This window comes from Neophocaena asiaeorientalis, unplaced genomic scaffold (genome assembly GCF_003031525.2).
Source record: "Neophocaena asiaeorientalis asiaeorientalis breed wild unplaced genomic scaffold, Neophocaena_asiaeorientalis_V1.1 scaffold404, whole genome shotgun sequence".
Classification (NCBI taxonomy): domain Eukaryota; kingdom Metazoa; phylum Chordata; class Mammalia; order Artiodactyla; family Phocoenidae; genus Neophocaena; species Neophocaena asiaeorientalis.
The window spans coordinates 120,109-146,045 of record NW_020172589.1 but is presented as its reverse complement, the minus strand read 5'-3'; the positions used below and the strand labels follow the sequence as shown (position 1 = coordinate 146,045).

General features: G+C 41.0%; 1 protein-coding gene across 1 annotated transcript; it reads left to right on the top strand.

Moving 5' to 3' along the window:
* Nucleotides 1-823: 823 nt before the first annotated feature.
* SLC26A2 (solute carrier family 26 member 2) lies at nucleotides 824-22,238 on the top strand. The gene is made up of 4 exons (XM_024738256.1): nucleotides 824-1,017; nucleotides 14,597-14,776; nucleotides 16,484-17,180; nucleotides 18,664-22,238. The coding sequence occupies exons 3-4, from the start codon at nucleotides 16,509-16,511 to the stop codon at nucleotides 20,182-20,184; spliced, it is 2,193 nt and encodes a 730-aa protein (XP_024594024.1). The 5' UTR covers nucleotides 824-1,017; nucleotides 14,597-14,776; nucleotides 16,484-16,508; the 3' UTR covers nucleotides 20,185-22,238.
* Nucleotides 22,239-25,937: the final 3,699 nt, after the last annotated feature.

Here is a 25,937-nt window from a genome sequence, read left to right as displayed (position 1 = left end):
AGAGCAGTTGGGGGTTTAGCCTGAGACCTGAGAGACAAGTAGAAACCAGGTACTGGAACAAGTTTTCAGGTCCGGAAAGAGAACAAGCTTGGCAAGCAAAGGAGGCCAGGATGGGTGGGAGAGGGCTGAGGGAGGGAGAGATGCCACGTGAGGAGCGTGAGGCGTAATGGGGCCGGGGCCCAGAGCATTCAGGGCTTGGGGGCATAGGGAGAAATTTGATATTATCTGTAAATGTCAAGGAAAGCCACTGAGGATTTTAAACGAGGATTGGAATTTCATATTTATTTTTATATTTTCTTTTACATCTTAAAAAGAGCCTCTGGCTATTGGGAACTTTGGTGGAAAGTAAGTTACACTGGGGCAAGAGCCCCTCTAACTTTCTAGCAGACCTTTTCCCATTCAGGGCCTCCATTTCTCTATCAATAAAGGAGGGTGGGTGGGAACGCGGGTCCTAAGGAATCGAAGATGAAGACGATACCCCTCGCAAACAAAGAGCAGTTTACAGCCCTCGTTAGATCATTTCCGCGTTTCCCTTGATACTGATTCCTCGCAATACCCTCGGGGTTAAGGCAGAGAACCAGCAATGTGCCTACTTCGAAGATGATTCATCGCCGTACAAAGGTCAGGAGGAATCTCCGTAAGGGACGCGTGGCTCCGTCTGTACAGGGCAGCCAATCGCAAGGAGGAAAGCGGCCAGGGGGCAGCACCCTTGCCTGTCCTGGCCGCGTCATTGGCTGACAGCCGCGTCGTTCTTCCGCGGTGCCACGTGACTGTGCATACTGAACTTTCGCGGTTAGAGTCGCCTTCAGCACCTCCCCGCAGGTTCCTTCTCGCAGCTCCCCTGGGCCCCGCCTCCTCCAGGGGCCGGACGATGGGCGGGCAAGGGGGCTGGGGGGTTAAAGGGAGGCCGGCCCGGGAGTGGTCTGCCTCTGCCCGCGCCACCCTGTCCCCTCAGCCCCGCAGCGGCAGAGGACGCGCCTTGGATCCAGGTCGCACGGGGCGGCCCAGACTCCAGAGGTGAGGAGAGGGGAGGGACTCGAGACGCGGGGGAGACAGCGGTGCCGGCCTTCCCGTGGTCAGCGGGCCCCTCTTGGGGTCGTCCTCGCCTCTGACCCAGGTGTGGTGGGAGGAAGCGCGCACCAACGGTAGCCGTGGGCGGTCGTAGCTGGGCCGTGCGAGGTGGGTGTGCGTAGGAGTTATTTCCTCTGTCGGCAGGAGCGGAGGCAGGGCCAGCGTCAAAGCCCCATTCCCCCAACCCGGGTGATCCCGACCCAACTCCGACGGCAGAGGGCTGCCCACCCTCCACCCAACACTTCGCGCCGGGTGCCCCGCACCCCGCTGGTAACGGTGCGGCTCTTCCGCCAGAGTCCTCGTAGCGCCTTCTCGAACCCAGATATCTGGCAGCAGGACCAAGGAGATAAGAGCCGCCACCACCACCTTAGACTGATGGGGGAACTGAGGCTTGGGCAGGAGAGAGGACTTGATTACCTTGGTTTTTTAAACCACACACCTGGTTAAGTACAAATCAGGACCTTTAGTTTTTCAAGACTCATAGACTTAAGTTGAAATTCTTTCACTGGATAGATGGAGACACTGAAAGGACACAGAGGGACAGAGCGTTGCCGAAAATTACACAGCAAGTCATTTGCAGAACTAGGACTTGTACCCAGCTTTACCAAACTCATAGACTATTAGGCTGGGCCCTTCCTTGCACAGATTGGGGATCACGATGAGTTAGACGCATTCAGGACTTAAACTCCTTTCTGGCACTCATTCTAGTACCTTTTCCCTCCTTGTCCCTGAGGCTTTTTATGTGAAATCTGGAACTAATGTGATATCCAGTATTGGGTTAAGCAGAAGTTCTTGTCTTTGAAAGTTGAGTCAAGAAGAAATGGAGGGGGCTTCCCCGGTGGCGCAGTGGTTGAGAGTCCGCCTGCCGATGCAGGGGACGCGGGTTCGTGCCCCGGTCCGGGAAGATCCCACATGCCGCGGAGCGGCTGGGCCCGTGAGCCATGGCCGCTGAGCCTGCGCGTCCGGAGCCTGTGCTCCGCAACGGGAGAGGCCACAACAGTGAGAGGCCAGCGCGTACCGCAAAAAAAAAAAAAAAAAAGAAGAAATGGCGGGCCAAAGCTGTTGGCAAGAAATAAGCCCCCCTTTTTTTTCTTCAGTAATCTCAAGGGACGGAGACTAGTAGCTGTCATTTACTGAGCAAATGCTATGTGCCAGGCGCTGTGCTAGGTACTTTACTTGGGTTAGTTTTAAAACAGCACTGCAAGTTGAGTAATGTTATCCCCATTTTACAGGTGAGAAATTAACGCTGAGTAAAATGAAATTTTTCAGTCAGTGCCATACAGCTGTTGAACAGTTTAGCTGGGATCTGAATAGAGATCTGTCTGACTCCAGAACATACCTAGTGATTCTCCAAATAGGCCCTCAGCCCACTGACTCAGAATCACCCAGGGAGCAGTCTTGGATCTCATCCCTGGATTTGTCTGAGAATCTGCATTTTAACAGATCTTCATGTTTGATATCATTGTATTGTACTATAATTTGCTGCCTCCTGGAGGAAGATCTAGAGATGACCTATTCAGGGATTTGGTGACTAGATTAGATTCACTAGGGATCATTTTATGCATTGATATTACTTTTAATGATTATAAACCCCCAGGTAGATGATTGCCAGACTAATTTCTTTCTCTTTTTTTTAATATTTTTTTTGGTTTATTTGTTTTTATATATTTATTTATTTTTGGCTGTGTTGGGTCTTTGGTGCTGTGCGCAGGCTTTCTCTAGTTGAGGTGAGCGGGGGCTACTCTTTGTTGTGGTGCGCAGGCTCCTCATTGCGGTGGCTTCTCTTGTTGCGGAGCACGGGCTCTAGGCATGCGGGCTTCAGTAGTTGTGGCACGTGGGCTCAGTAGTTGTGGCTTGCGGGCTCTAGAGCACAGGCTCAGTAGTTGTGGTACACGGGCTTAGTTGCTCTGCGGAATGTGGGATCTTCCCAGGCCAGGGCTTGAACCTGTGTCCCTTGCATTGGCAGGCAGATTCTTAACCACTGCGCCCCCAGGGAAGCCCCAGACTAATTTCTTGACACAAACTTGGTTATGGTGTATGGGGGTGGAGGGGGAGGAGTAACTGATTTTTCTTCACCACATAGCTCTTTTCTTTTTAAAGATTTTTTAAATATATATTTTAAAATTTTATTCTTTTTTTTTTTTTGTGGCTGCGTTGGGTCTTTGTTGCTGCGCGCGGGCGTTCTCGAGTTGCGGTGAGCAGGGGCTACTCTTCATTGCGGTGCACCGGCTTTTCACTGCGGTGGCTTCTCTCGTTGTGGAGCACGGGCTCTAGGTGCACAGGCTTCAGTAGTTGTGGCTCGCGGGCTCTAGAGCGCAGGTTCAGTAGTTGTGGTGCACGGACTTAGCTGCTCTGCGGCATGTGGGATCTTTCCTGACCAGGGCTCAAACCCAAGTCTCCTGCATTGGCAGGCGGATTCTTTCTTTCTTTCTCTCCCTTCTTTCCTCCCTCCCTCCCTCCCATCCTTGGGTGTTCGTTGCTGTGTGTGGGCTTTTCTCTAGTTGCAATGAGTGGGGGCTACTCTTTGCTGTGGTGCTGGACTTCTCATTGCAGTGGCTTCTCTTGTTGTGGAGCATGGGCTCTAGGCACGTGGGCTTCAGTAGTTGTGGCATGCGGGCTCAGTAGTTGTGGCTCGCAGGTTCTAGAGCACAGGCTCAGTAGTTGTGACACGGTCTTAGTTTCTCCACAGCATGTGGGATCTTCCCGGACCAGGGATTGAACCTGTGTCCCCTGCATTGGCAAGTGGATTCTTAACCACTGCACCGCCAGGGAAGCCCTTTACCACATAGCTCTTAAACTGTTATTCGTCCGTTCACTCAACAAATATTTGTTAAGCACTTATTAGGTGCTCTACATGTTTCAAGGTACTGGGAATACAACTATGAACTGTATTAAATATTAAAATTAATAATAGGCTCAGAAATGAGGTGAGCACTTGGCCATAAAATTATTGCTTTGAACTAGCTCCTAAGAGCTCTTAGCAAGGAAATAAATTTGGGGGTCGTGTGGTATTTTAGAAGAGATCTAAGCTTGGAAATTGGAAGATGAGGACTGAGAATCTGGTCCTACCAGTTGAGCAAGTGACTAAACTTTGATGTTTTTCATACTGGAAAATAGGAATTCATACTCTGATTCTCAGATTTACTAAGGAGGCAAGTGGGAGATGTAGATGAAATCTTTTTTAAAATTTTATTAAAATTTTTTTCTTTTTTTCTTTATCTTTTTGGTTTTTTTATTTAGATGAAATCTTTTTGAAAGCAGTGAATTACTATGCAAGAAACTATTTAATTATTTTACCATGGTTTTACATTAAGCTATTTTCCTCTTGGGTATTTTATTATTTTGTCTTATATTGGGCTTTATACAAGAAAAAATATATCGTAGTGCTTTTACTACTGATATAAGCCTTGTGGTAGTTCTTCTTTTTGCATCACAGAAATAAATGGGCGTTGTTAATCATTTGTGATAACTGGAAAACAAGGAATATTTTTTTGGCTTCATTATATTAACTTGAAACTTCACCTGTTTGTTCATTTCAATAAACATAGATCTGTAACCATACATAGCAAGTGGGAGGCATTGTGTTAGGTTCTGGGTTATGTAGACACGAGGATGACTTGGTGTCTGCCCTAAAGTGGTACTCTCGTTTGAGACACATGTAAACTTGAGTGCTAAATAGCTATATGTCATGTGTTGGGGAAGCATAGCCTAAGAAGTTTCAGCCCCCTTCTCCTATGTCATTTGAGGTGGGACTTAAGAGATTAGAAAAAGGACCAAGATAGATGGAGATAGAAGGGAAAGACATCCCCAACTGAAGGAACAACATGAGCAAGGGTCCCAAAGGGCAAAGGATGCTTATTAGTATTTTCATGGACTGGTGATTGGAACACTGGTGCATGAAAAGAAGCAAGAGAAAGGCAGTTGCAGGCTCATTCACAGAGAGAAGACTATACTAAAGTTATTTGACTATATTTCAGTAGGAGGTGGAGAGCCATTGCAGATTTTTGAAGAGTGTATCCAAATGGTTTGATGCCATGTTGTTACAGAATGCTTCTTTTGAAGAAGAGGCATCATGGGATGGTGGTTAAAAACATTGGTTCAATTCAGTGTTTAAGGCTGAAGTATGTCGTCAACTTTCAAATAGTTGAGGGAAAAAAAAAACCCCAAACAAACCAACCTGAGTGTATGAAGAGTGCAGAAGTAGTGCAGATGTAGCAAAACATTAACAATTGGTATATTGTTAAATGGGTGAATTGTGAATAAGTGTTCCATGTATCATTCTTTCAACTTTTCTGAATATTTGAAAAGTTTCAAAATAAGCAGTCCAGAGACAGAGAGTAGGTTTGAATCAGACAGGTCTTGATTCTCATCATGGTTCTACTGCTTATAAGCTGTGTGAGTACTGGAAAATTATTTCCGAACTATATAGTCCACACCTATTCCAGCCTAGTTTAACTGGAATTTTCCACTTAGGAGAAGAGATTTTTTTGGTAGATGACTTGTTCACATTAATATTAGGTTAATGCTAAGACTTCTCGGGACTTCCCTGGTGGTGCAGTGGTTAAGAATCCGCCTGCCAATGCAGGGGACACAGGTTCGAGCCCTGGTCCGGGAAGATCCCACATGCTGCAGAGCAGTTAAGCCCGTGTACTACATCTACTGAGCCCGCCTGCCACAACTACTGAAGCCCGCGCGCCTAGAGCCTGTGCTCCGCAGCAAGAGAAACCACCGCAATGAGAAGCCTGTGCACCGCAACGGAGAGCAGCCCCTTCTCTCTGCAACTAGAGAAAGCCTGCGCGCAGCAACAAAGACCCAGTGCAGCCAAAAAAAAAAAAAAACTTCTCAAGTTTTCCGCAAACCTTAGATTGAGGTTATTTTATATAGTAGCTGTTTATATCCCCTTCTCTGTCTTCTTTTGGATTATTTAGTATTTTCTGTAATTCCATTTTATCTCCATTGTTTATTAGCCATAACTCTTCGTTATTAATGGGATTGCATTAGAATTTATAGTATGCATCTTTTTAAAAATTTATTTATTTATTTGTGGCTGCGTTGGGTATTCATTGCTGCATGCAGGCTTTCTCTAGTTGCAGCGAGCAGAGGCTGCTCTTCGTTGTGGTGCACGGGCTTCTCATTGTGGTGGCTTCTCTTGCGGAACACAGGCTCTAGGCACGTGGACTTCAGTAGTTGTGGCATGCAGGCTCAGTAGTTGTAGCTCACAGGCTCCGTAGTTGTAGCGCTTGGGCTTAGTTGCTCCGTGGCATGTGGGATCTTCCCCGACCAGGGCTCGAACCCGTGTCCCCTGCATTGGCAGGCGGATTCTTAACCACTGCACCACCAGGGAAGTCCCAATATAGTATGCATCTTTAACTATCACAGTTTGCCTTCAAGTGACATTATACCATTTCATGTATAGTGTAAGAACCTTGCAATACTATGCTTTCTCTCCTGGCTTTCTGTATGTTAAAATATATATATAACATAACATTGGCCATTTTAACCATTTTAAAGGTACAGTTCAGTAGCATTAAGTACATTCTCAATGTTTTGTAACCATCACTGCTATCTATTCCCAAAACTTGAAACAGCAAGTCTATAACAATTAGGCAATAACTCTCCATTCCTCCCGGTCCCTGGTAACCTCTAATCTATTTTCTGTCTCTATGAATTTGCCTATTCTAGATATTTAATATAAGTGGAATTATATAATATTTGTCCTTTTGTGTCTGGCTTCTTTCACTCATCAGTGTTGTAGATGAAGAGTATCAGAACTTCATTTCTTTTATTTATTTATTTTTAAATATTTATTTATTTGGCTGCGTTGGGTCTTTAGTTGTGGCATGCGGGATCTTTTTTAGTTGCGGCATGTGGGATCTAGTTCCTTGACCAGGGATTGAACCCGGACCCCCTGCATTGGGAGCATGGAGTCTTAACCACTGGACCACCAGGGAAATCCCTGAACTTCATTTCTTTCAAATGGCTAAATAATATTTCATTGTGTGGCTTAGACCATAATTTTTTTTCCATTCATCTGTTGATGGATACTTGGGTTGTTTCCACCTTTTGACTATTGTGAATAACACTATTATGAACGTTTGTGTACAAGTATTTGTTTGATCCCTGTTTTCAGTTCTTTTGAGGGTATACCTAAGAGTGTAATTGCTGGGTCATATAGTAATTCCGTTTAACAGTTTGAGGAACTACCGAACTGTTTTCTACAGTGTTTGTACCATTTTACATTCCCAGCGCAATGTATTAATTATCTTTCAAAAGTCAGTTAATTCTTCTTGAAAAAAATTTTTTTTTTGTTAAAATAACTTTTAAAAATAGAAACCACTCTATGCATCAACAGAAGACTTACTAAGTGCCTCCTGGGTGCCCAGTTCTATGCAGGGTGCTGTGAGAGTTCACAAAAAGCAGAAAATATCTCCTTGAATAATTTTTAATCTAGTTGGGAAGATAAAGCATACATTTATCTGACATTTATTGAGCATCTAAACAATGGGAATTCAGAGAAAAATGAGATACTATTTATGTGCTGATGACCTATATGCTCTTCCCTTCCCCATTTATTTTTTCAATTTTGGCTTCTCTCCTATGCTTGACACCCCCATTTCTAATTGCCTACTGGACATTCTCATTTGGATATCTAATAGAAATCTCAAACCTATGAAATGTAAGTCAAACTTTTTGTTGCTTCTTATCTTTCCATTTCCTCCTCCATATTCTCATGCACTATCCTTTTGTGTGGTCCACCTAACAGAATTCATGTTAGACGTGTCCATCTCCTTTAAGCACCATCTTGTGTCTAATTGCACCACTGAAATGTCAAACTTCCGTTCCTGCCCTGTCTTGGAATTTATGCCTTTGTCAGCTGTAGTTTACAGGATGAAGTCCAGGCTGACAAGGGATTACATAAGAAACTGGTCTTTCACTCGGTCTTTTTTTTTTTTTTTTAATTTTATTTTTGGCTGCGTTGGGTCTTCATTGCTGCATGCAGGCTCTCTTTAGTTGCGGCGCGGGGGGGCTACTCTTTGTTGCGGTGAGTGGGCTTCTCTTGCTGCGGAGCACAGGCTCTAGTCACGCGGGCTTCAGTAGTTGCAGCATGCGGGCTCAGTCGTTGCCGCATGTGGGCTCAGTAGTTGCAGCACACGGGCTCTAGGGTGCAGGCTCAGTAGTTGTGGCGCACAGGCTTAGTTGCTCCACAGCAAGTGGGGTCTTCCCAGACCAGGGATTGAATCCGTGTCCCCTGCATTGGCAGGTGGATTCTTAACTACTGTGCCACCAGGGAAGTCCCTCACTCCAGTCTTACCTAATGCAGTTTCACCCCAGGAATCTGGCAATCTAGGTGACTTCTTCCTGGGTCTTGGGTTTTCCTGGGACCCTCCACTTGCCTGAGTTTCCTTTCTTTTCTTACTTTGCAACTTCCACACATTGGCCTACAGCCTATTCTCTGCTCTCTCAGAGTATGCCAAACCTCTGTTATGGCACTTAGAATGTTATAATTTATCTGTTTATAAATCTGTCTTAACCCACTGATTGTGGGTAGAAACTGAGTTTCTTATTCATTTTCGTAAGAATTTACTGATCTCCTACTATGTGCTAAGCATTGTTCTTGGTACTGGGGATACAGTAGATATGAGAAAGACTATAAATAATAGTTTTTAAAAAGTTTAAATACATAATATAATTTTCAAAAGTCTCTATGAAAATGCTGTGAAGAAAATAAAGCTAGATGAGGGTTTAGGGAATGATGGAGTGGCAGTATTATTTTATTTGGGATGGTCAAGGAAGGCCATTGTATGGAGAGGATATATAAGCTGAGGCATGAAGGATGAGAAAAGGCCTGCAGAGATCTGAGGGTGTGATTGTTCCAGGCAGAGAACTTGAGCAAGTGCAAAGACCCTAAGAAGGGAATCAACTTGCCATGTTCCAGGAACAGCAAGAAGGCCAGTAGGAAATGAGGGTGGAGAGGTGGGCAGGGTTCAGGTATTATAAGCTATTGGAGTAGCCCATGTGAGATCTGATGGTGGAGGGTAGTGAGAAGTGATTGGATTCCAGATACTCTGGGCAGTGGGGAGAGGATGGATTTATTACTCAAGGCAGGGAAGACAGGACTTACTGATGGACTGTATGTGGGAGTCGGGTGGGGATAAGGAAAAGAAATATTGACTCCTAGATTTGTAGTCTAGGTTCTGATGCATTGTGTCTAGCACAGTGGTTAGCTTACAGTAATAAGCAGGCCAGTACCCAGTCTCTAGGAGCTCACATAGAAAGTTAACCAATCCATCCTTGGAAGGCTTGTTGGCACTTCACGGAACAAAGATGGGTCTGAATTTTCATTTCTGGCGGGGGGCAGTCCTCTCACAGTATTAACTTCCTAGTCTAGGGCGAAGGAACAGTGGCCTGGGCTCCAGCTGTCCTGGTTGCAAGCACCTGTAAGTGGGATGGAGATGGATACAGAAGCCTTTGCTCATCCTTAGCTTCCCGGGCCTTACAATGCTGTTATCTTCCCTGAACTTGTCTGACAACAGTGAGTTGGAGGATCAGATGGAACAGTGTAAATGGAGACTCTGTCTTGGTTTTACCTGTTTATGGTTTAGTTTAGTTTTTTTTCTAAAATAATCTTAGGGACTTCCCTGGTGGCGCAGTGGTTAAGAATCCACCTGCCAATGCAGGGGATACAGGTTCGATCCCTGTTCCGGGAAGATCCCACATGCCGCAGAGCAACTAAGCCCATGCGCCACAACTACTGAGCTTGCACTTTAGAGCCCACGAGCCACAACTACTGAAGCCTGCGCACCTAGAGCCTGTGCTCCACAGCAAGAGAAGTCACTACAGTGAGAGAAACCAGCGCACCTCAATGAAGTGTAGCCCCCGCTCGCTGCAACTAGAGAAAGCCCGCGTGCAGCAACGAAGACCCAATGCAGCCAAAAATAAATAATAAAAAATTTATAAAAATAAAAAAAAATCTTAAGCTAATTTTTTTTTAATTTTTATTCATAAAGGGCAAAAAAGGAAAATATTACTTGCTTGCTTGAAAAAGAATTGAATAACATAACAGACCAGAAGATGTAATAAGATAATTATTGTCAAATGAGTGATACAGTAAGTGATTTTCTCGAAAACCTTCAGGGCCTACGCACTGTCTGCAGGTGAAAGTCTGCCTTTCTTAACCTGGCATAAAAGCCTTCCAGAATCTCCCCTAGGCACCTTTGCCACTTTCTCTCTCATTGATCTTCCATATGCATCTGGTGCTCTAAACGTATCATACTATTTCTCATTCTTTCCCTCCAACCCCAGAACTATTGCTAGTTGTGTTTTCTTTTCCCTCATCCGTTTTCCAAGTCCTTCCCTCATTCTTTCATCTCCGACCCAGACTTCAGATCCCAGGTGAGATATGTTGTTCCCTGGAAGCCTTTCTAAACTGCTCTGTCTCTTGCAGATTTCTTCCCTGCTTAGATGCTCTGATCCTAGTAGTTGGCAGCTTCAGTTCTATGTAGCAGGGAGTTGTGGCATACATACACAGAGCAGAGCATGAATATGGAATCGTTATGTTTCAGAGGCAGACTTTACCAATCTCTGAACACTGTTGCCTTCCAAAAAGGCATTTCAGTTTCACAAATTGCAAAACTGTTTCATATGCATTATTGGTTAAAATTATATGCTGTAATTACTTACCAAAAGTAGACATTGTTTCTCTTATATCTGCAAAATTTCCAAAAGAAGTTGGCTGACCGCTGTCAGGCTTACATAGAAGGGATATCCCTCTCTTTTAGTTCAGTTCTCTTAGACTCTCGGTAATTCACACGGGAAACAGTGCCAGTGCTGCTGTTTAGTCACCAGGATAAGACAGCTTTCTAAGCAGTCACACTGCATGTGCCTAATTAAAGAAAAAAGTACAGAAATGTTTTTCCTTTTTGTGTTGCCTGCACTGCCATTATACTTTAATATATGAATATGTAAATGTATTTTTCAAATGTTTTGTTGATTTTTTTCCTCCAGTTCCTGCAATGTAATGTGGAAGGTTCAAGTGTTTTCTTCTTGAACCTTTCTCTTCTTCACTCTCAATTATCAATGTTGATAAAGGGAGAAACTACCCTAGATGATACAGGAGAATCCTATTTTACTGAATTTCATGGAATATGTAGTATGTATTCCAACTTTCTGAAAATGGGAGTCTGGCTATAGACTGTATTTCAAGGATAAACACTGTAACTTCATTTTTCATGAAGCAATTGGTGAGTACTGTAATTGAAAGCAGTAACAGGCTTGGGGGAATGAGAGGATTTTTGTGCAAAAAGGGATACTTGAAAAATTTGTTCCAGAGTAGATATTTCCACCTGAAAATAAATATTGCTTTGCATCCTACTTTTTCTGTATTTCAGTTATTTGGTTAGCAAATATTTTTCATTTCTATTTTTGAAAGCATGTACTTGGACACTTCAGGGGGTACAAAGATGAAACAGAATGGAGCTTGCTCTCAAGGAGCTTAATTTGTATGGAGGTCATACCTACAATTTAGTTTAAGATAATTTTTAATGTAGTTTTATATTGTTTGGGGTTTTAAAGTAGCCTTGAAAAAAGGGAAAAAAAGTAGTTTTGAGGAGAATTTTAAGGAGTGACTAGGATCAGTAAAAGACTATAGATGGTTTTTGGATTCAGACTGATGGCTAAATCATTTCCACTTCTAGGACTGTTTGTGAGTGAATACCTAATTTTTTGAGAGCTGGAGATGGAAAAGGACTATGGCCATGAGTATAGAGAAAGGAGAGTTGGGCACAAGTTTGTAGATGTCAGTGCCAGGTCATTTTGGGTAGCAGGTAGGGGAAACTGGGATGTGTAGGATAACTGAATTTCAAAGTGTTTAGAAGTACCTGAAGTTAGAGAAAGCTAATTAGGTAGGTGATAGGAATAGTAACATGCTCAACAAAAGAGCTATTCTTGGAGTCTTAAAATCTGGATTTTATTATCTGGCTCAGTCACTTACACAAGCTAAATGAATTACTAAATTGGTAAAGACATTTCACTTTATTATGATCTATCTATATCTTTATATTTAATGTGGGTTTCTTATAGACAGCATATAGTTGGGTCTTATTTTTTAAATCTTATCTGGCAATCTGTTTAATTGGCATGTTTAGACTATTCACATTTTTAAAATATTTTATTTTTGGCTGCGTTGGGTTTTTGTTGCTGTGCAAGGGCTTTCTCTACTTGCGGTGAGCAGGGGCTACTCTTCGTTGCAGTGCACGGGCTTCTCATTGCGGTGGCTTCTCTTGTTGCGGAGCACGGGCTCTAGGCACGCAGGTTTCAGTAGTTGCAGCACGCGGGCTTCAGTAGTTGTGGCTCGCGGGCTCTAGAGCGCAGGCTCGGTAGTTGCAGCGCACGGGCTTAGTTGCTCCCTGGCATGTGGGATCTTCCCGGACCAGGGATCGAACCCGTGTCCCCTGCATTGGCAGGCGAATTCCCAACCACCACACCACCAGGGAAGCCCCGACTATTCACATTTAATGTGGTTTTTTTTAATATGTTTGGATTAAATTCTACCATCTTGCTAGCTGTTTTCAATGTGTTCTGTTTTGGGTCTCATTCTTCTTTTGGGTTAATTGAGAGTTTTTTATGATTCTATTTTGTCTCCACAATTAGCTTATCATTTATATCTTAAAACATTTATTGGTTACCCTTGAGTTTACAATGTACATCTTTAATCAGAGCCTACCTTCAAATAGTATTTTTTTTTTAAACATCTTTATTGGGGTATAATTGCTTTACAATGGTGTGTTAGTTTCTGCTTTATAACAAAGTGAATCAGTTATACATACACATATGTTCCCATATGTCTTCCCTCTTGCGTCTCCCTCCCTCCCACTCTCCCTATCCCACCCCTCCAGGCTGTCACAAAGCACCGAGCTAATATCCCTGTGCCTTGCGGCTGCTTCCCTCTAGCTATCTACCTTACTACGTTTGTTAGTGTGTATATGTCCATGACTCTCTCTCGCCCTGTCAAAGCTCACCCTTCCCCCTCCCCATATCCTCAAGTCCGTTCTCCAGTAGGTCTGCATCTTTCTTCCTGTCTTACCCCTAGGTTCTTCATGACATTTTTTCCCCCTTAAATTCCATATATATGTGTTAGCATACGGTATTTGTCTTTTTCTTTCTGACTTACTTCACTCTGTATGACAGACTCTAGGTCTATCCATCTCATTACAAATAGCTCAATTTCATTTCTTTTTAAGGCTGAGTAATATTCCATTGTATATATGTGCCACATCTTCTTTATCCATTCATCCGATGATGGGCGCTTAGGTTGTTTCCATCTCCGGGCTATTGTAAATAGAGCTGCAATGAACATTTTGGTACATGACTCTTTTTGAATTTTGGTTTTCTCAGGGTATATGCCCAGTCAAATAGTATTATATTACTTCATATATAGTATAAGACCTTACAATTCTTAATTCCCCCTACCATTCTTTATGCTCTTGTTTTGTGCATTTTATTTTGCATGTGCTGTAAAAATGCATTTCTATTTTTGAGTTAGACAGTTATTTTTTTAGAGCAATTAAATATTTTTTTAGTTAAAAATAAATATTGTTTTCATTTGTTCCATTTCTTAGACTTTATTTGTTGTGTACTGTGTAGACCTGAGTTTTTGTCTGGGGTGTGTGTGTGTGTGTGTGTGTGTGTGTGTGTGTGTGTGTAGTAGTGCTGGTCTGCTGGCAATAAATTCTCTTAGTGTTGGTCTGAGAAAGTTTTTATTTCTTCTTCATCCTTCAAAAAATATTTTTTCTGGGGATGGAATTCTGGGTTGACAGTTATATTTCTGTGATAAAGGTATCACTCCATCTTCTGGCTTGTATGGTTTCCAATAAGAAGTCTGCTGTAATTCATATCTTTGTTCCTGTGTATGTAGTGTGTTTTTTCTTTTTTTTCCTTTGGCTGTCTTTAGAATTTTATCTTTGTCTTTTGTTTTCAGCAGTTTGAATATGATATGTGTAGGTGTGTGGTGCTGTGTTGTTTGGTTTGGTTTTGTATTTGTCCTTCTTGGTATTCTCAGAGATTCTTGGATCTATAGTTTGGTATCTGTCATTAATTTTGGAAAATTCTTGGCTATTATGTCTTCAAATATTCCTTCCACCCATTCTCTGTCTTCTCTTTTTGGGATTCTAATTATGCATAAGTTAGTTTGTTTAATACATCCCACAGCTCTTGGATTTTCTCTTAAATTATTATTTTTCATTTTTTTAAAATTGTTTTTCTGTTTTAGTGTGGGTAATGTCTATCGACCTATCTTCAATTTCATTGATTCTCTCTTTGGCTCTGTCAGGTTTGATGGTCCTGTCAGAGGCATTCTTTATCTCTGTTACCACGTTTTTCACTTTTAGTATTACATTTCAGTTCTTTCTTACAGTTTCCATCATCCTGTTGCACTTTCTAGTATTAATTTTTATCTTTTTACTTTCCAGCTAGCTGCCATATAGGGTGAGATTTGAATTTTGTTAGTTTTTTCTTATGCCTCTTTTAGGTTTGGAAAAGCGTTTTGGCCCAGAACTCACTAAGAACTATTCCAAAATAGAAGGACATAAGGAATGCACTCAAACTAGCTTGGCGTGAAAGTAGGAAGTGAGAAGAGAGTTATAGACCAGTTGCACTGAGGAATGAAGAGCTGCTGTGTGTATTCACCAATCTGATTGACTTACCCAGGGTAAGTGGTCATCTAAATCTAAATGTTCTTTTCTTCCTTATCTATTTAACAAGACCATCAGTGTAACTACTGTTTTACTCTTGTTCAGTGGGATGACCAGCTATAGCCCTTTTATCCTAAACAAAATTAATGTGGGTTACTTTTACAAATATTGTGTTCTTGAATGGGTCATGGGTCCTGGATTATGGCACCTCGGCAACATTAGGCTTATAGAACCTCACAAGAGCCTATCCTTCTGTCAGTTCTGAGGCAGGAAACTACCCGAGTCCTTTGTCTAATATATTTTATCTCTTATTGGCCACAGTCATAAATTTGTTTATTCATTTATTATTTCCTTCATTCAAATATTTTGTAAGCCTGATACCTCAGAGTTACCGTACGTTGTCGATGATTCCAATGATGAACAAGATGTCCTTTCCTCCAGGACCTGGAGAGACTCTTCCTTAAATACAAAAGTATGATTAGTACTGTAACAGAGGCGTGAAGTGCTATGGGACACAGATTCATTTGGGCTGGGGTCAGTGCTTTGAAGAAGAGAGAGCATTTTAACTGGGTTTTAAAAATGATTGGGGTCTTGATAGAGAGTTGGATGGCCATTCTAAGCTAAGCAAACAGCCAACGCAAAGCCACTGATTCGTGAAGTGTTTGGCAGTTTACACTCTGTTCCTCTGAAGGTCTGTTTCTTTTTCCTTCTCTTTTACTCTTATTACAAGACTTATTTTTTGTTGTCCCTCCTCTCTTTTTGCTTATTTTTACCTTCTTTGTTTTCCTGTAGTTCTTAGCGGTAGGTCTTATGGCAGTAGTTTTATAGTTTAGGACCCGGAGATGCAGTATCACCTGGATCTCCTCCTAGTTGAAGTGTTGGGCAACATTATTCCTCTATTCAGCTTATGTTTTAGAGTGTATACTTAGGATAGTAAAGCGAATCTTTCTTTGCATGAATATAGATCCTGCCCTTAGGGCAGATATGACTCTATACTAGAACAAAGTAGAATAGAACAAAACCTTTCAGAGATCAGACGCTTGCCCCATCAGCCTACTGCATGCTGTTGATGTTTCTTTCCTTCAGCAGTCGCTTATCAGCTTCTCTCTTTTCTTTGCTACCAAACCAGAGCATGTTGTTCAAAGACACAAATGCATTCTGTGCTAGTTTTTTTTTTTTTTCTCAAAACATACCTTTACTCTGTCACTCACATTTTCTTTCTGTTTATTTTCAACAACTAGTAGGTTATCTTAAAAAGGACCCACCCCCTGAAAAAACAAAAACAAAAAAACCATCTTCCTTGTTTCAGGGACTTTTGCAGGTAAGGTAGGTGTCAAGGTTTGAGACCAGATCCTCTTCTGCAGTATTCATGGACGTGAAAAATCTGAAAATAAGACTGTTAGTAGCATATAGAAAGGAGACAGGCTACCCCAGTACCGTTTCTGGGGAAAAAAATTTCAGGAGGAGCCAGGCAGAGATGGAGAAGAATCCTTGATAGTTTATACTTTTGGGAAGTCCTGTGCTCAGTGACTTATTTGCTTTAACTTGGTCTGATTCTTTTTTCCTGGATCAAGACAAATGAGGCTCAACTAAGGAAAGTGAATATAAGATACTACCCCCAAGTGAACTCCTCTTAACTCTCATGAATGACAAGTAGGACTGTTAAAATGTGTGAGTACTGAGAATTACTTAATCAGTTAACCCTCGTATTTTCTCTGGGGTAGGAGGCTGAAACATCTATCTCCAGAAATGTCTTTGAAAAATAAAGAGCAAGATGGCCAATACAGTCCTCCATCTAGGATCCATCTGGAGCATGAAGAGGAATCATGTAATGACTTCCAGCAATTTGAGACCAATGATCAATGCAGACCTCATGCTAGGATCCATTTGGAGCCTCAAGAGAAACCGGATACTAACTTCAAGCAATTTGTCATCAAAAAACTAGAGAAGAGTTGCCAGTGCAGTTCAAACAAAGCCAGAAATATCATTTTCGGCTTCCTTCCTGTTTTGCAGTGGCTCCCAAAATATAATCTGAAGAAAAACATTTTAGGAGATGTGATGTCTGGCTTGATTGTGGGCATCTTATTGGTGCCCCAATCCATTGCTTATTCTCTCCTGGCTGGCCAAGAACCTGTCTATGGTCTGTACACATCTTTTTTTGCCAGCTTCATTTATTTCCTACTGGGTACCTCCCGTCACATTTCTGTGGGCATTTTTGGAGTACTGTGCCTTATGATTGGTGAAGTAGTTGACCGAGAACTATACAAAGCTGGCTATGACACTGCCCATGTTGCCGCTTCTTTAGGAGTGGTTTCAAATGAGAGCACATCATTAAGCCAGCCATCAGGCAAGATATGTGACAAAAGTTGCTATGCAATTATAGTTGGCAGCACTGTAACCTTTATGGCTGGAGTTTATCAGGTAAGAAACAGTGGAATAAGTGGTTGTTTCTGGCAAAAGAAATCACTATGCATGAGATCTCAGATCTGTAAGGGAACTTAGCAATCATAATAATTAAAGCTATCTTTTATTGAATGCTCAGGATATGGAAGAGGTAGAGCCAAAATTTAAACCCTGGTTTGACTCCACAGGTAAGATAAGGCTGCTTCTATTTTCTCAACCCTAGGCAGCCTCTTAACCCATGAATTTCAGTCAGCCAGAATTCAATTATTTGATTGTAAAAATTCAGACCAGAAAGGGACCTCAGACCACCTAGTACAACTTCTTAATTTTGTATGTCGAGAGCTATCAGATTTGCTTGAAGTTACTTGTGGTTGGTTATTGGCAGAGTCAGCACTAACAGGGAGGAGGGCAACAGAATGGGGGTTGGGAGAGGAAGAGTGCAAGAGTTTTTCAGACTACAGATGACTTCCCCCCTTGTTCTAGAATTGCTGCTCTAATGAGTGACTCTCACTAAAGATAGTAGTTTTCCTGGACTGCTGGGAAGGGAAGAAGTTGGGGACCACTATTTCATGCTATCAGCCAGGAGAAGGATTAGAAATGAAATTCTTTTGGGTCTCCCATAGAATCCACTAATCTGCCATTTTCATCATGCCTCTGCCTTTTGGCATTCAGGAGTCAGCGCCCACATTGAACCTCTTCTCTGTCACAGACATGTGGAACCAATGTAGGAGGGGGAAGAGTAGCTCACTTTACTAGGTGCTTGGATAGAAGGAGAGGGAGAAGGGACTGGTGTGTAGAAGAGTTGTGCTCCTCAGAGTTCATTTGTGCTTTTCTGTTAGTGTGCCTCACCAAGAATGAGGAAGGGCGCGATACAATTCTGAGGAATTATTGGGAAGAGGAAAAAGAAAGAAAGAAAATGCTATATCTTTGAGGATATAGAATTAACATGGGAGGCAGTATGGCATAAGCACATATGCATTGGATGAAAAGAGTCTCTCAGTTTGAAGTTAGATTAAAGAATTCTATAATAATTTTTAAAGTGTGATTCTATTTTGATGTGAATCTAGTTTTTTGTTTTATCAGTTAAAACTTTACTTTTACAGTAATGACATGTAATTTAAAGAAAAATACATGTTTTTTAAATGAGAATTTTTCCAACTTGTGTTTTTATCATTTCTCATGGATCCTTGAGAAATTTTTTTCTTTTTCAAAGCGATCTGAACCTTATTCAAGTTTAAGAAACATTGTGCAAGAAGGTAGGAATCCTAAGCTCTTGTCTGGGCTAGTCAGTAAGGGCAAGTTGCTTAGCCCTCTGAGTGTCAGTAAAATGAGACCTCTCTTTGTAAAATGAGAGGACTGATAAATGATTGTGTTTTTTTTCTAGCTCTGACATTCTGTGGTGCTCTGACGGTATGTCTTCACACAAAGAGATACCAGGGGAATACAGGATTTAGAAGCTCTTTTCCATTTATATTTAACACCTGTATATCCTTCCTTCCAGGTAGCGATGGGCTTCTTTCAAGTGGGCTTTGTTTCAGTCTACCTCTCAGATGCCTTGCTGAGTGGATTTGTCACTGGTGCCTCCTTCACAGTTCTAACATCTCAGGCCAAGTATCTCCTTGGACTCAGCCTTCCTCGGAGTAGTGGTGTGGGATCACTCATCACTACTTGGATACATATCTTCAGAAACATCCATAAGACCAATATCTGTGATCTCATCACCAGCCTTTTGTGCCTTTTGGTTCTTTTGCCAACCAAAGAACTCAATGAGCGCCTCAAGTCCAAACTTAAGGCACCTATTCCTACTGAACTCTTTGTTGTTGTGGCAGCCACATTAGTCTCTCATTTTGGAAAACTAAATGAGAAATACAATACCAGTATTGCTGGACATATTCCCACTGGGTTTTTGCCACCCAAAGCACCGGACTGGAACTTAATTCCTAATGTGGCTGTAGATGCAATAGCTATTTCTATCATTGGGTTCGCTATTACTGTATCGCTTTCTGAGATGTTTGCCAAGAAACATGGCTACACAGTCAAAGCTAATCAGGAAATGTATGCCATCGGCTTTTGCAATATCATTCCTTCCTTCTTCCACTGCTTTGCTACTAGTGCAGCTCTTGCAAAGACATTGGTTAAAGAATCCACAGGCTGTCAAAGTCAGCTTTCTGGTGTGGTGACAGCTCTGGTTCTTTTGTTGGTCCTCTTGGTAATAGCTCCTTTATTCTATTCCCTTCAGAAAAGTGTCCTTGGTGTGATCACTATTGTGAATCTCCGGGGAGCCCTACGTAAATTTAAGGATCTGCCCGAGATGTGGAGGATTAGCAGAATGGATACAGTTATCTGGTTTGTTACTATGCTGTCCTCTGCACTGATAAGTACTGAAATAGGCCTGCTCGTTGGGGTTTGTTTTTCTCTGTTTTGTGTCATCCTCCGTACTCAGAAGCCAGAGACTTCATTGCTTGGTGTGGTGGAAGAGTCTGAAATCTTTGAATCCATGTCTGCCTACAAGAACCTTCAGGCTAAGTCAGGCATCAAGATTTTCCGCTTTGTAGCCCCTCTCTACTACATAAACAAAGAATATTTTAAATCTTCCTTATACAAAAAAACTCTCAACCCAGTCTTAGTAAAGGCAGCTCAGAAGAAGGCAGTAAAGAAAAAGATCAAAAAGGAAACAGCAACTCTCAGTGGAATCCGGGATGAAGTTTCAGTGCAACTTTCCCATGATCCCTTAGAGTTCCATACCATAGTGGTTGACTGTAGTGCAATACAATTTTTAGATACAGCAGGGATCCATACACTGAAAGAAGTTCGCAGAGATTATGAAGCCATTGGCATCCAGGTTCTGCTGGCTCAGTGCAATCCCTCTGTGAGGGATTCCCTGGCCCGGGGAGAGTACTGCAAAAAGGAAGAAGAAAACCTTCTGTTTTATAGTGTATATGAAGCAATGACTTTTGCAGAAGACTCTCAAAATCGGAAAGATATATATGTTCCCAATGGTCTGAGTTTTTCCAGTGATTGATTGAGAAAGTAAATAGAAGGAAGAACACTGTCTAGCCCCAGAGGTTAAAATTTCAAGTTTTTTAACATTTTATGCTGTGGAACTGGAAATTGTTGCACACTAGAAATCTTAACCTTTTGGCTCGACAGAATTCTTCCTTTGAAACTGATGGCCTTTGTAGATACACGGATGCAGCAGAGCTTTTAGTTAGGCAGAATCAAAAAGAAGAAAAGATTGTGCTTTTAAGCTTTCTTGCAGATATGAGATATTCTTGGAATTAAATAAATATCTATTGAATTGAACTGTAAAGTAGCCCCAAAACTTAATTACCATCTTGTTTTAGGAGATTTGCATCTGGACCGTTCCTTCTCCAGGAGGTAAAGGGGTAAAGTTGGCATTTACATGAGAAGTGCTGGAGCCTGTTTGGCATGGCTCTTTGGAGAGGGAGTAGAAAGGAAGTAGGGAGAGAATGTTGTGTGTGCTCTCCTAACAGCAGGTCAAGAGGCTTCTGGGGTAACGGTAGTAACTAGACAAGCTTGTTCTCACTTGTAATTCTCTATTCCCTGTCTTTGCGCCCCAGATGGCAGTCGGATCTCTGGCTTTTAATAAGAAAGCACCATTCCTCTCGGGCACAATCTTATCAGGAGTCTGATGGCTGAGCAGGTTTGTGAAATCCTACCAGCCAGCCCCATATTATACAGAACGCTATTGGTGATACATTTGATGTTTTTAGTCAGCCTTTTTGTTTAGGGTAAGTAGGTAAGAAAAGAGCTCTTCATCATCAGCCAACATAATGAGAATCCTCTGTCTCTTCTGTGATCCCTATCTGTCCCTGTTTCTGAGTATTTCTCTACCATTAAGCTCTGTTTTAACTTTCAGTCATTTAGTGTGTTTCCCATGGAATCTGTCCTAAACTGCTATGTCTGATTACCAGTGAGTGACAAGTTTGCCAGATAAAAGGCAAAATGCTGACTCAGCGATTTTATGTAGCCTTTTAAATGAGCTTGAGGCAAACTGTTCAGGACAAATTACAAAAAGGAATGACTGACAGCTTCCCTTAAGACTGTTGATTTAGCAGTGAATTTTTTTTTTCTTTCCCATTGTATTTTAGCAAGGGTCAGCTGGGAATTGACAGTCTTTCTCATATTTGAGAAGCTGCTGTTCATCTTTACTCCGCAAGAAAAATTTATTATAACCAATGGAAAAGAATTCATAGAAGTGATAAGAGTGCTTCCAAAAGAACATCAATAATTGTAGATGTTTTAGTGAAACAAAGCTAATGCTTACTGCCATGTACCCTATTGCTGTACAATAAATATTGATGACAGTGACAGCATTTAACTCTTTAGGCCACCTCAAACTATTACGTAAGAGAATTTAGAAGCATCACATTTATACAACCTAAGTTCTGTGGGTGTATTATTTATGATAGCTGGTCACAGGTTTTGGCCCAGAAATACTTCCTTTTCAAAAGCAAATATGTCTGACATTGAAAGCTTATAGTTCTGTATCTGTACTTCCAAGGGCGAGGGAAAAAAATACACAGGTTTTCCAAAGTTAGGACTAGTTGATGTGAAATTGAAACATTTAGCACACCATTTTAAACAAACAAGATAAAAATTGCAAAAGTGAAAAACCATTTTTAACCCACTCCTACATTCTAAACAGTTTAAATATTTATAAGAAGCAAAGCCAAAAAAAAAAGAAGCAAAGCCTATGTGTAGGGCATCTGTTGGAGTGGAAGACTTTGAACCACCTTTCTTGTTGGCTCCATAAACTGCAAGTGTTGCTCTTCTTTTGGTAGAACTCTGCCCATCAGTTTACATGAAAAATGCCTGTCTGTTATTAAAACAAAGCAATTTCTTAGGAGCTAGATTTCTGTCTTTGAGGTGACTGACATCATGATTAAATGTAATAGTGTCCTGAGTTTTAACATCCTTTTAGAACTTAAGTCTAGAATTTCAGAAATGTTAACTGCTGTTTGTATTTGTGTCTTTTGCTTATTGTTTGTAGCCAGTATTTGCTGTTTCTCTCCAGTCTTATGAATAGTAATAGTAAAATCAGAGTGTCTTGGTTGTCATTTGTTTCCAACCCCTCTTGTACCTCCACAAGCCAGGTTTGAATCCAGATCATTGTAGATATCCAGTGCCATGTGACAGAGTAATGAGTACATGTTCAAGACGACTCTATAATTTAGCAAACCCTAACACAGCAAAAAAAAAAAAAGCATAGAATTTGGAAAATCTCTTAAAAGAACACAGTAACAGGGTTTGTCTTTTACCTGCCATTTCTGTCCATAACGTGGATATAAGCAATTCTGGAACTTTTTGCAGTTAGCAGATCCTTGAATTGTGTTCTGGTTTGTTCTTCTCCCATCTACCCAAACAAACAAGAGATTCCGCTCCCGCTTTTGAAAGCCATTTGTAAAAATATTTAAGGTATCACTAGAATTTAAATCTTACCTTCTCTGCCTGGTTTGAAGTCTGCCTATACTTACATGTTCAGATTTTTTGATTGCTGGTATTTAAAGGAATCAAACCTGAAACTAAAATCTAATTCACCAATAAAACTAACATTTTTCATTTGCTTTCTTACTCAAGGGTTTGGACTTTAATTCCTTAGGTGATATTTTACATACTTTACTGATATGAAGATATCATGCTTACTCTAAACTTTAGAGTCTAAATGAAGCATATTTGCATTGCTTATTGATAAATGTACAAAATTCTGAATATCTTAAATTGGTCGTTTAATTGAAATATGTGTACGCTCTTGATGGTTAAAACAACCAGAGGGGTGGAGTGGGCCAGTGCACCGAGAGACTAAGGGTAACATTCAAGAGACAGATGAAGGGAATAGACCATTGAAAAGACTATCTCTGACCAAACAAGGGATAAAAGAGAGGGACTCAGTTGAATAGGATCCAATCCCTGGTTAGCCACGCACAACAGTAGGAAGACCAGGATTAAGAGCCGCACCTTAGTTTGAAAGCAAGCTCAGAACTGGATTCTGCTTCCAGAAGGGGAGGGCACAGGTTCACCAAAGCTGAAAGAGCTGGTAGCCAAGGTTGGGGCCAAAGCCCGGGTTGACCTACTCCAGAGCACTAGACTGAGTGACTGTAGCCTCTGATGGTAGTAAAATTGACAGATGCCTAGTTGACTTTTTTTTTTTTTTTTAAAGAAGGATCAAAGGAAAACACAATTTGGATAGTCTGACTTAGCTTTTAAACGTTAGTAGACTGAAGCCAAAATTTGTTGGTAAATTTATAGCATGGTAAATGGTGATCTTTGAACTGTGTCAGGGTGTCAGATGAGTTCATTAGGCTATTCTAATGCTAATGACCACATTTTAACAAGAACAGTAATTCTCTGCGTGGGTGTTCTCTTAGTAATTTGTCATTTAAGATCACACAGTCTGGGTGTTAGCCCGGATCTTAATATAAAAGTAAGAAAAGTGTTACAGTGAATTTCTTGGGAGCTTAAATTGAGCCTAGAAGTTATAATGATAAATTCAAGCTTTGTGATCCTTATTAATGTTCTTAATGAATTGTTTTCCTCTCTGTGTTGCTATAGATGAGCCATAACATCAATGTAGACAATACCTCAAATTCTTCCTGAGGACCTATGCAGGAGTCTAGGGCCCTGGGCCAGGTGCTGGGACTACAGTACTAAATCCAGTAGGTGGGCTATATGCTAACTCTTTTAGTAACACATGGCGACGCTTGGAGGTGCTTTATGGAGGGGCTAGGCTGAGCTTGGACTGAGGTCTGAGCAGGAGGCAGGCAGCTGAGGCGAACAAGGACGCCCCTGGTCTATTCAAGGAATGATTGCACAGTGACAAGGTAAGAATCCTACCGATAGGATTTAGACTTTGCTTAATTTTTCTGTTCTTTACTGTTTCTCTTTTTTTTCTTCTACTGTTTTATCTGTTCTAGTGATGCCTTATTTGAAATTGGGCTTTAAGAACTGCAAAAAGGAAGAAATTGGATCTAGAAGGCCTTTAGGCTCTGAACTAATTTGGCTTTTTTTTTTTTTTTGGTGTAAGGATTTTAGATAATCGTGAGTGGAATCATTCATTTTTCATTTGAGTGCTAATAACAAGAATGAAAATTATAATGCAATAGGCCAAAATAATATACCAGCTAGTTTGTTATCATAGCCTATTATTAAAGTAAAATACTGTAAGTATACAATTTTAGGGGTTTTTTCTTTTGAATGTTAGTAACTTTAGAAATGGAGAATTTAGATGTAGGAGTGGGAGAAATTTATTTTTATAAGGTTATTTTTATCCTGACAAGGACTCTTTTTTAAAACAGGGTTTTGCACCTGAAATTTTAAAGTAAACATGTTAAATACAGTTATACCAAATAGTGGAGTTTTTGGCATGTATTTTATTTTTCTCCTAGTGATATAAAATAGGAAGGAGATATTGAATTATGAAAACTGGAATGATGAAGGACACTAAATGCTTTTATTGGAGCTACCATGTTTGTAAATCTATGCTGGAACATTGTATAACCTTTCTTGGATTTGAATTATGGCTCCAAAATTGGCCAAATAATTATAATCTTCTTAAAAATACCAACAACAGAATTTCTAACTGAAGGTTTTCACTTGGCAAACAGACAAGCAGCCTTAGCCAGAAAGGGTTTTTAACTGCAGTTTTAAGAAACTTATTTTAGGGAAGTTCTTTTCCCACACCCCATTCCCCATCCCTAAAATAATAAGTTACTTGGAATGAAACTGCTCTTGCCTTTTCAATTCAAATCAGTTGGGAAGTTACTGTTTGAGTTCTGATGCTGCCATGATTTCTCAAAAATTAGTGTGAACAAACCAGTCTGTATAAAACGCTACGGTTTTTGGTCTCCTCTGCAATTTTGTATACAAATCAAGACAATATCAGGTGAGAGGTGAATGAACTTAAAATCTCAGTCTTGTTTATTCACTAAAAAAGTATACTGCCTTTTTTTTTTTACAATTTATTCAAGGCTAATGACTTTGGGGAATATGTTTTATACCATGTATATCTTTTTAAATTAAAGCAAGTGCCTTGATGCTATTCCACATAAATCTTGCTTAACCCTTTATGGGATGAGGATGAGTTATTAATGGATTACAGCCTATTGCAGGAGATGGGGAATTGGTTAATAGCAGATCGTTTTCATCTGGGATCTATTTGTGATGTTTATTATATAAGATCCTATATGTGTTGTGATCTAGAGGTGTCACTTCATTTGTCTGCTAATAAATTGTTATGCTAATAAAATACTACTGTGTATAAATTATTCAAGTGTAAGGGGGCAGGGTTTCTAACTAAGGAACACATTCAGGTCACCAGTGAGCTTTACAATACCATCTCTTTACATTTGGAGGGTGATTCAGTCATTCATTTTCCCCATCAGACAAAAGTATCTGTCCTTACGGAAAGTCTTAAAGCATAAAGAAACCCAGTTCTTTCCTTTTTGCTCTAGGGTCCTGAGTGAGTCATTTCACCCTTTGGGGACTTAATTTTTCCATCGGTGAAAGAGGGAAGAGAACTAGATTGCTCGAAGACCCTTCGAGTTCTTATGTTGCATGACTCCTATTCCATACTGTGCTGAAATCAGAAAACCCAAATCTGGCTTGTGTTTTACTACTGTCCTAACACTGAATTTTGAGCCAGATTTTCCCCATCAGTACGTTGAGGCTAACACCTTATACCAGCTAAGTGAGAGAAGTGGGCGTGCAGCTCCTAACTGGAGCACACGGCTTTGTAAGGACTAATCGGCACCACCC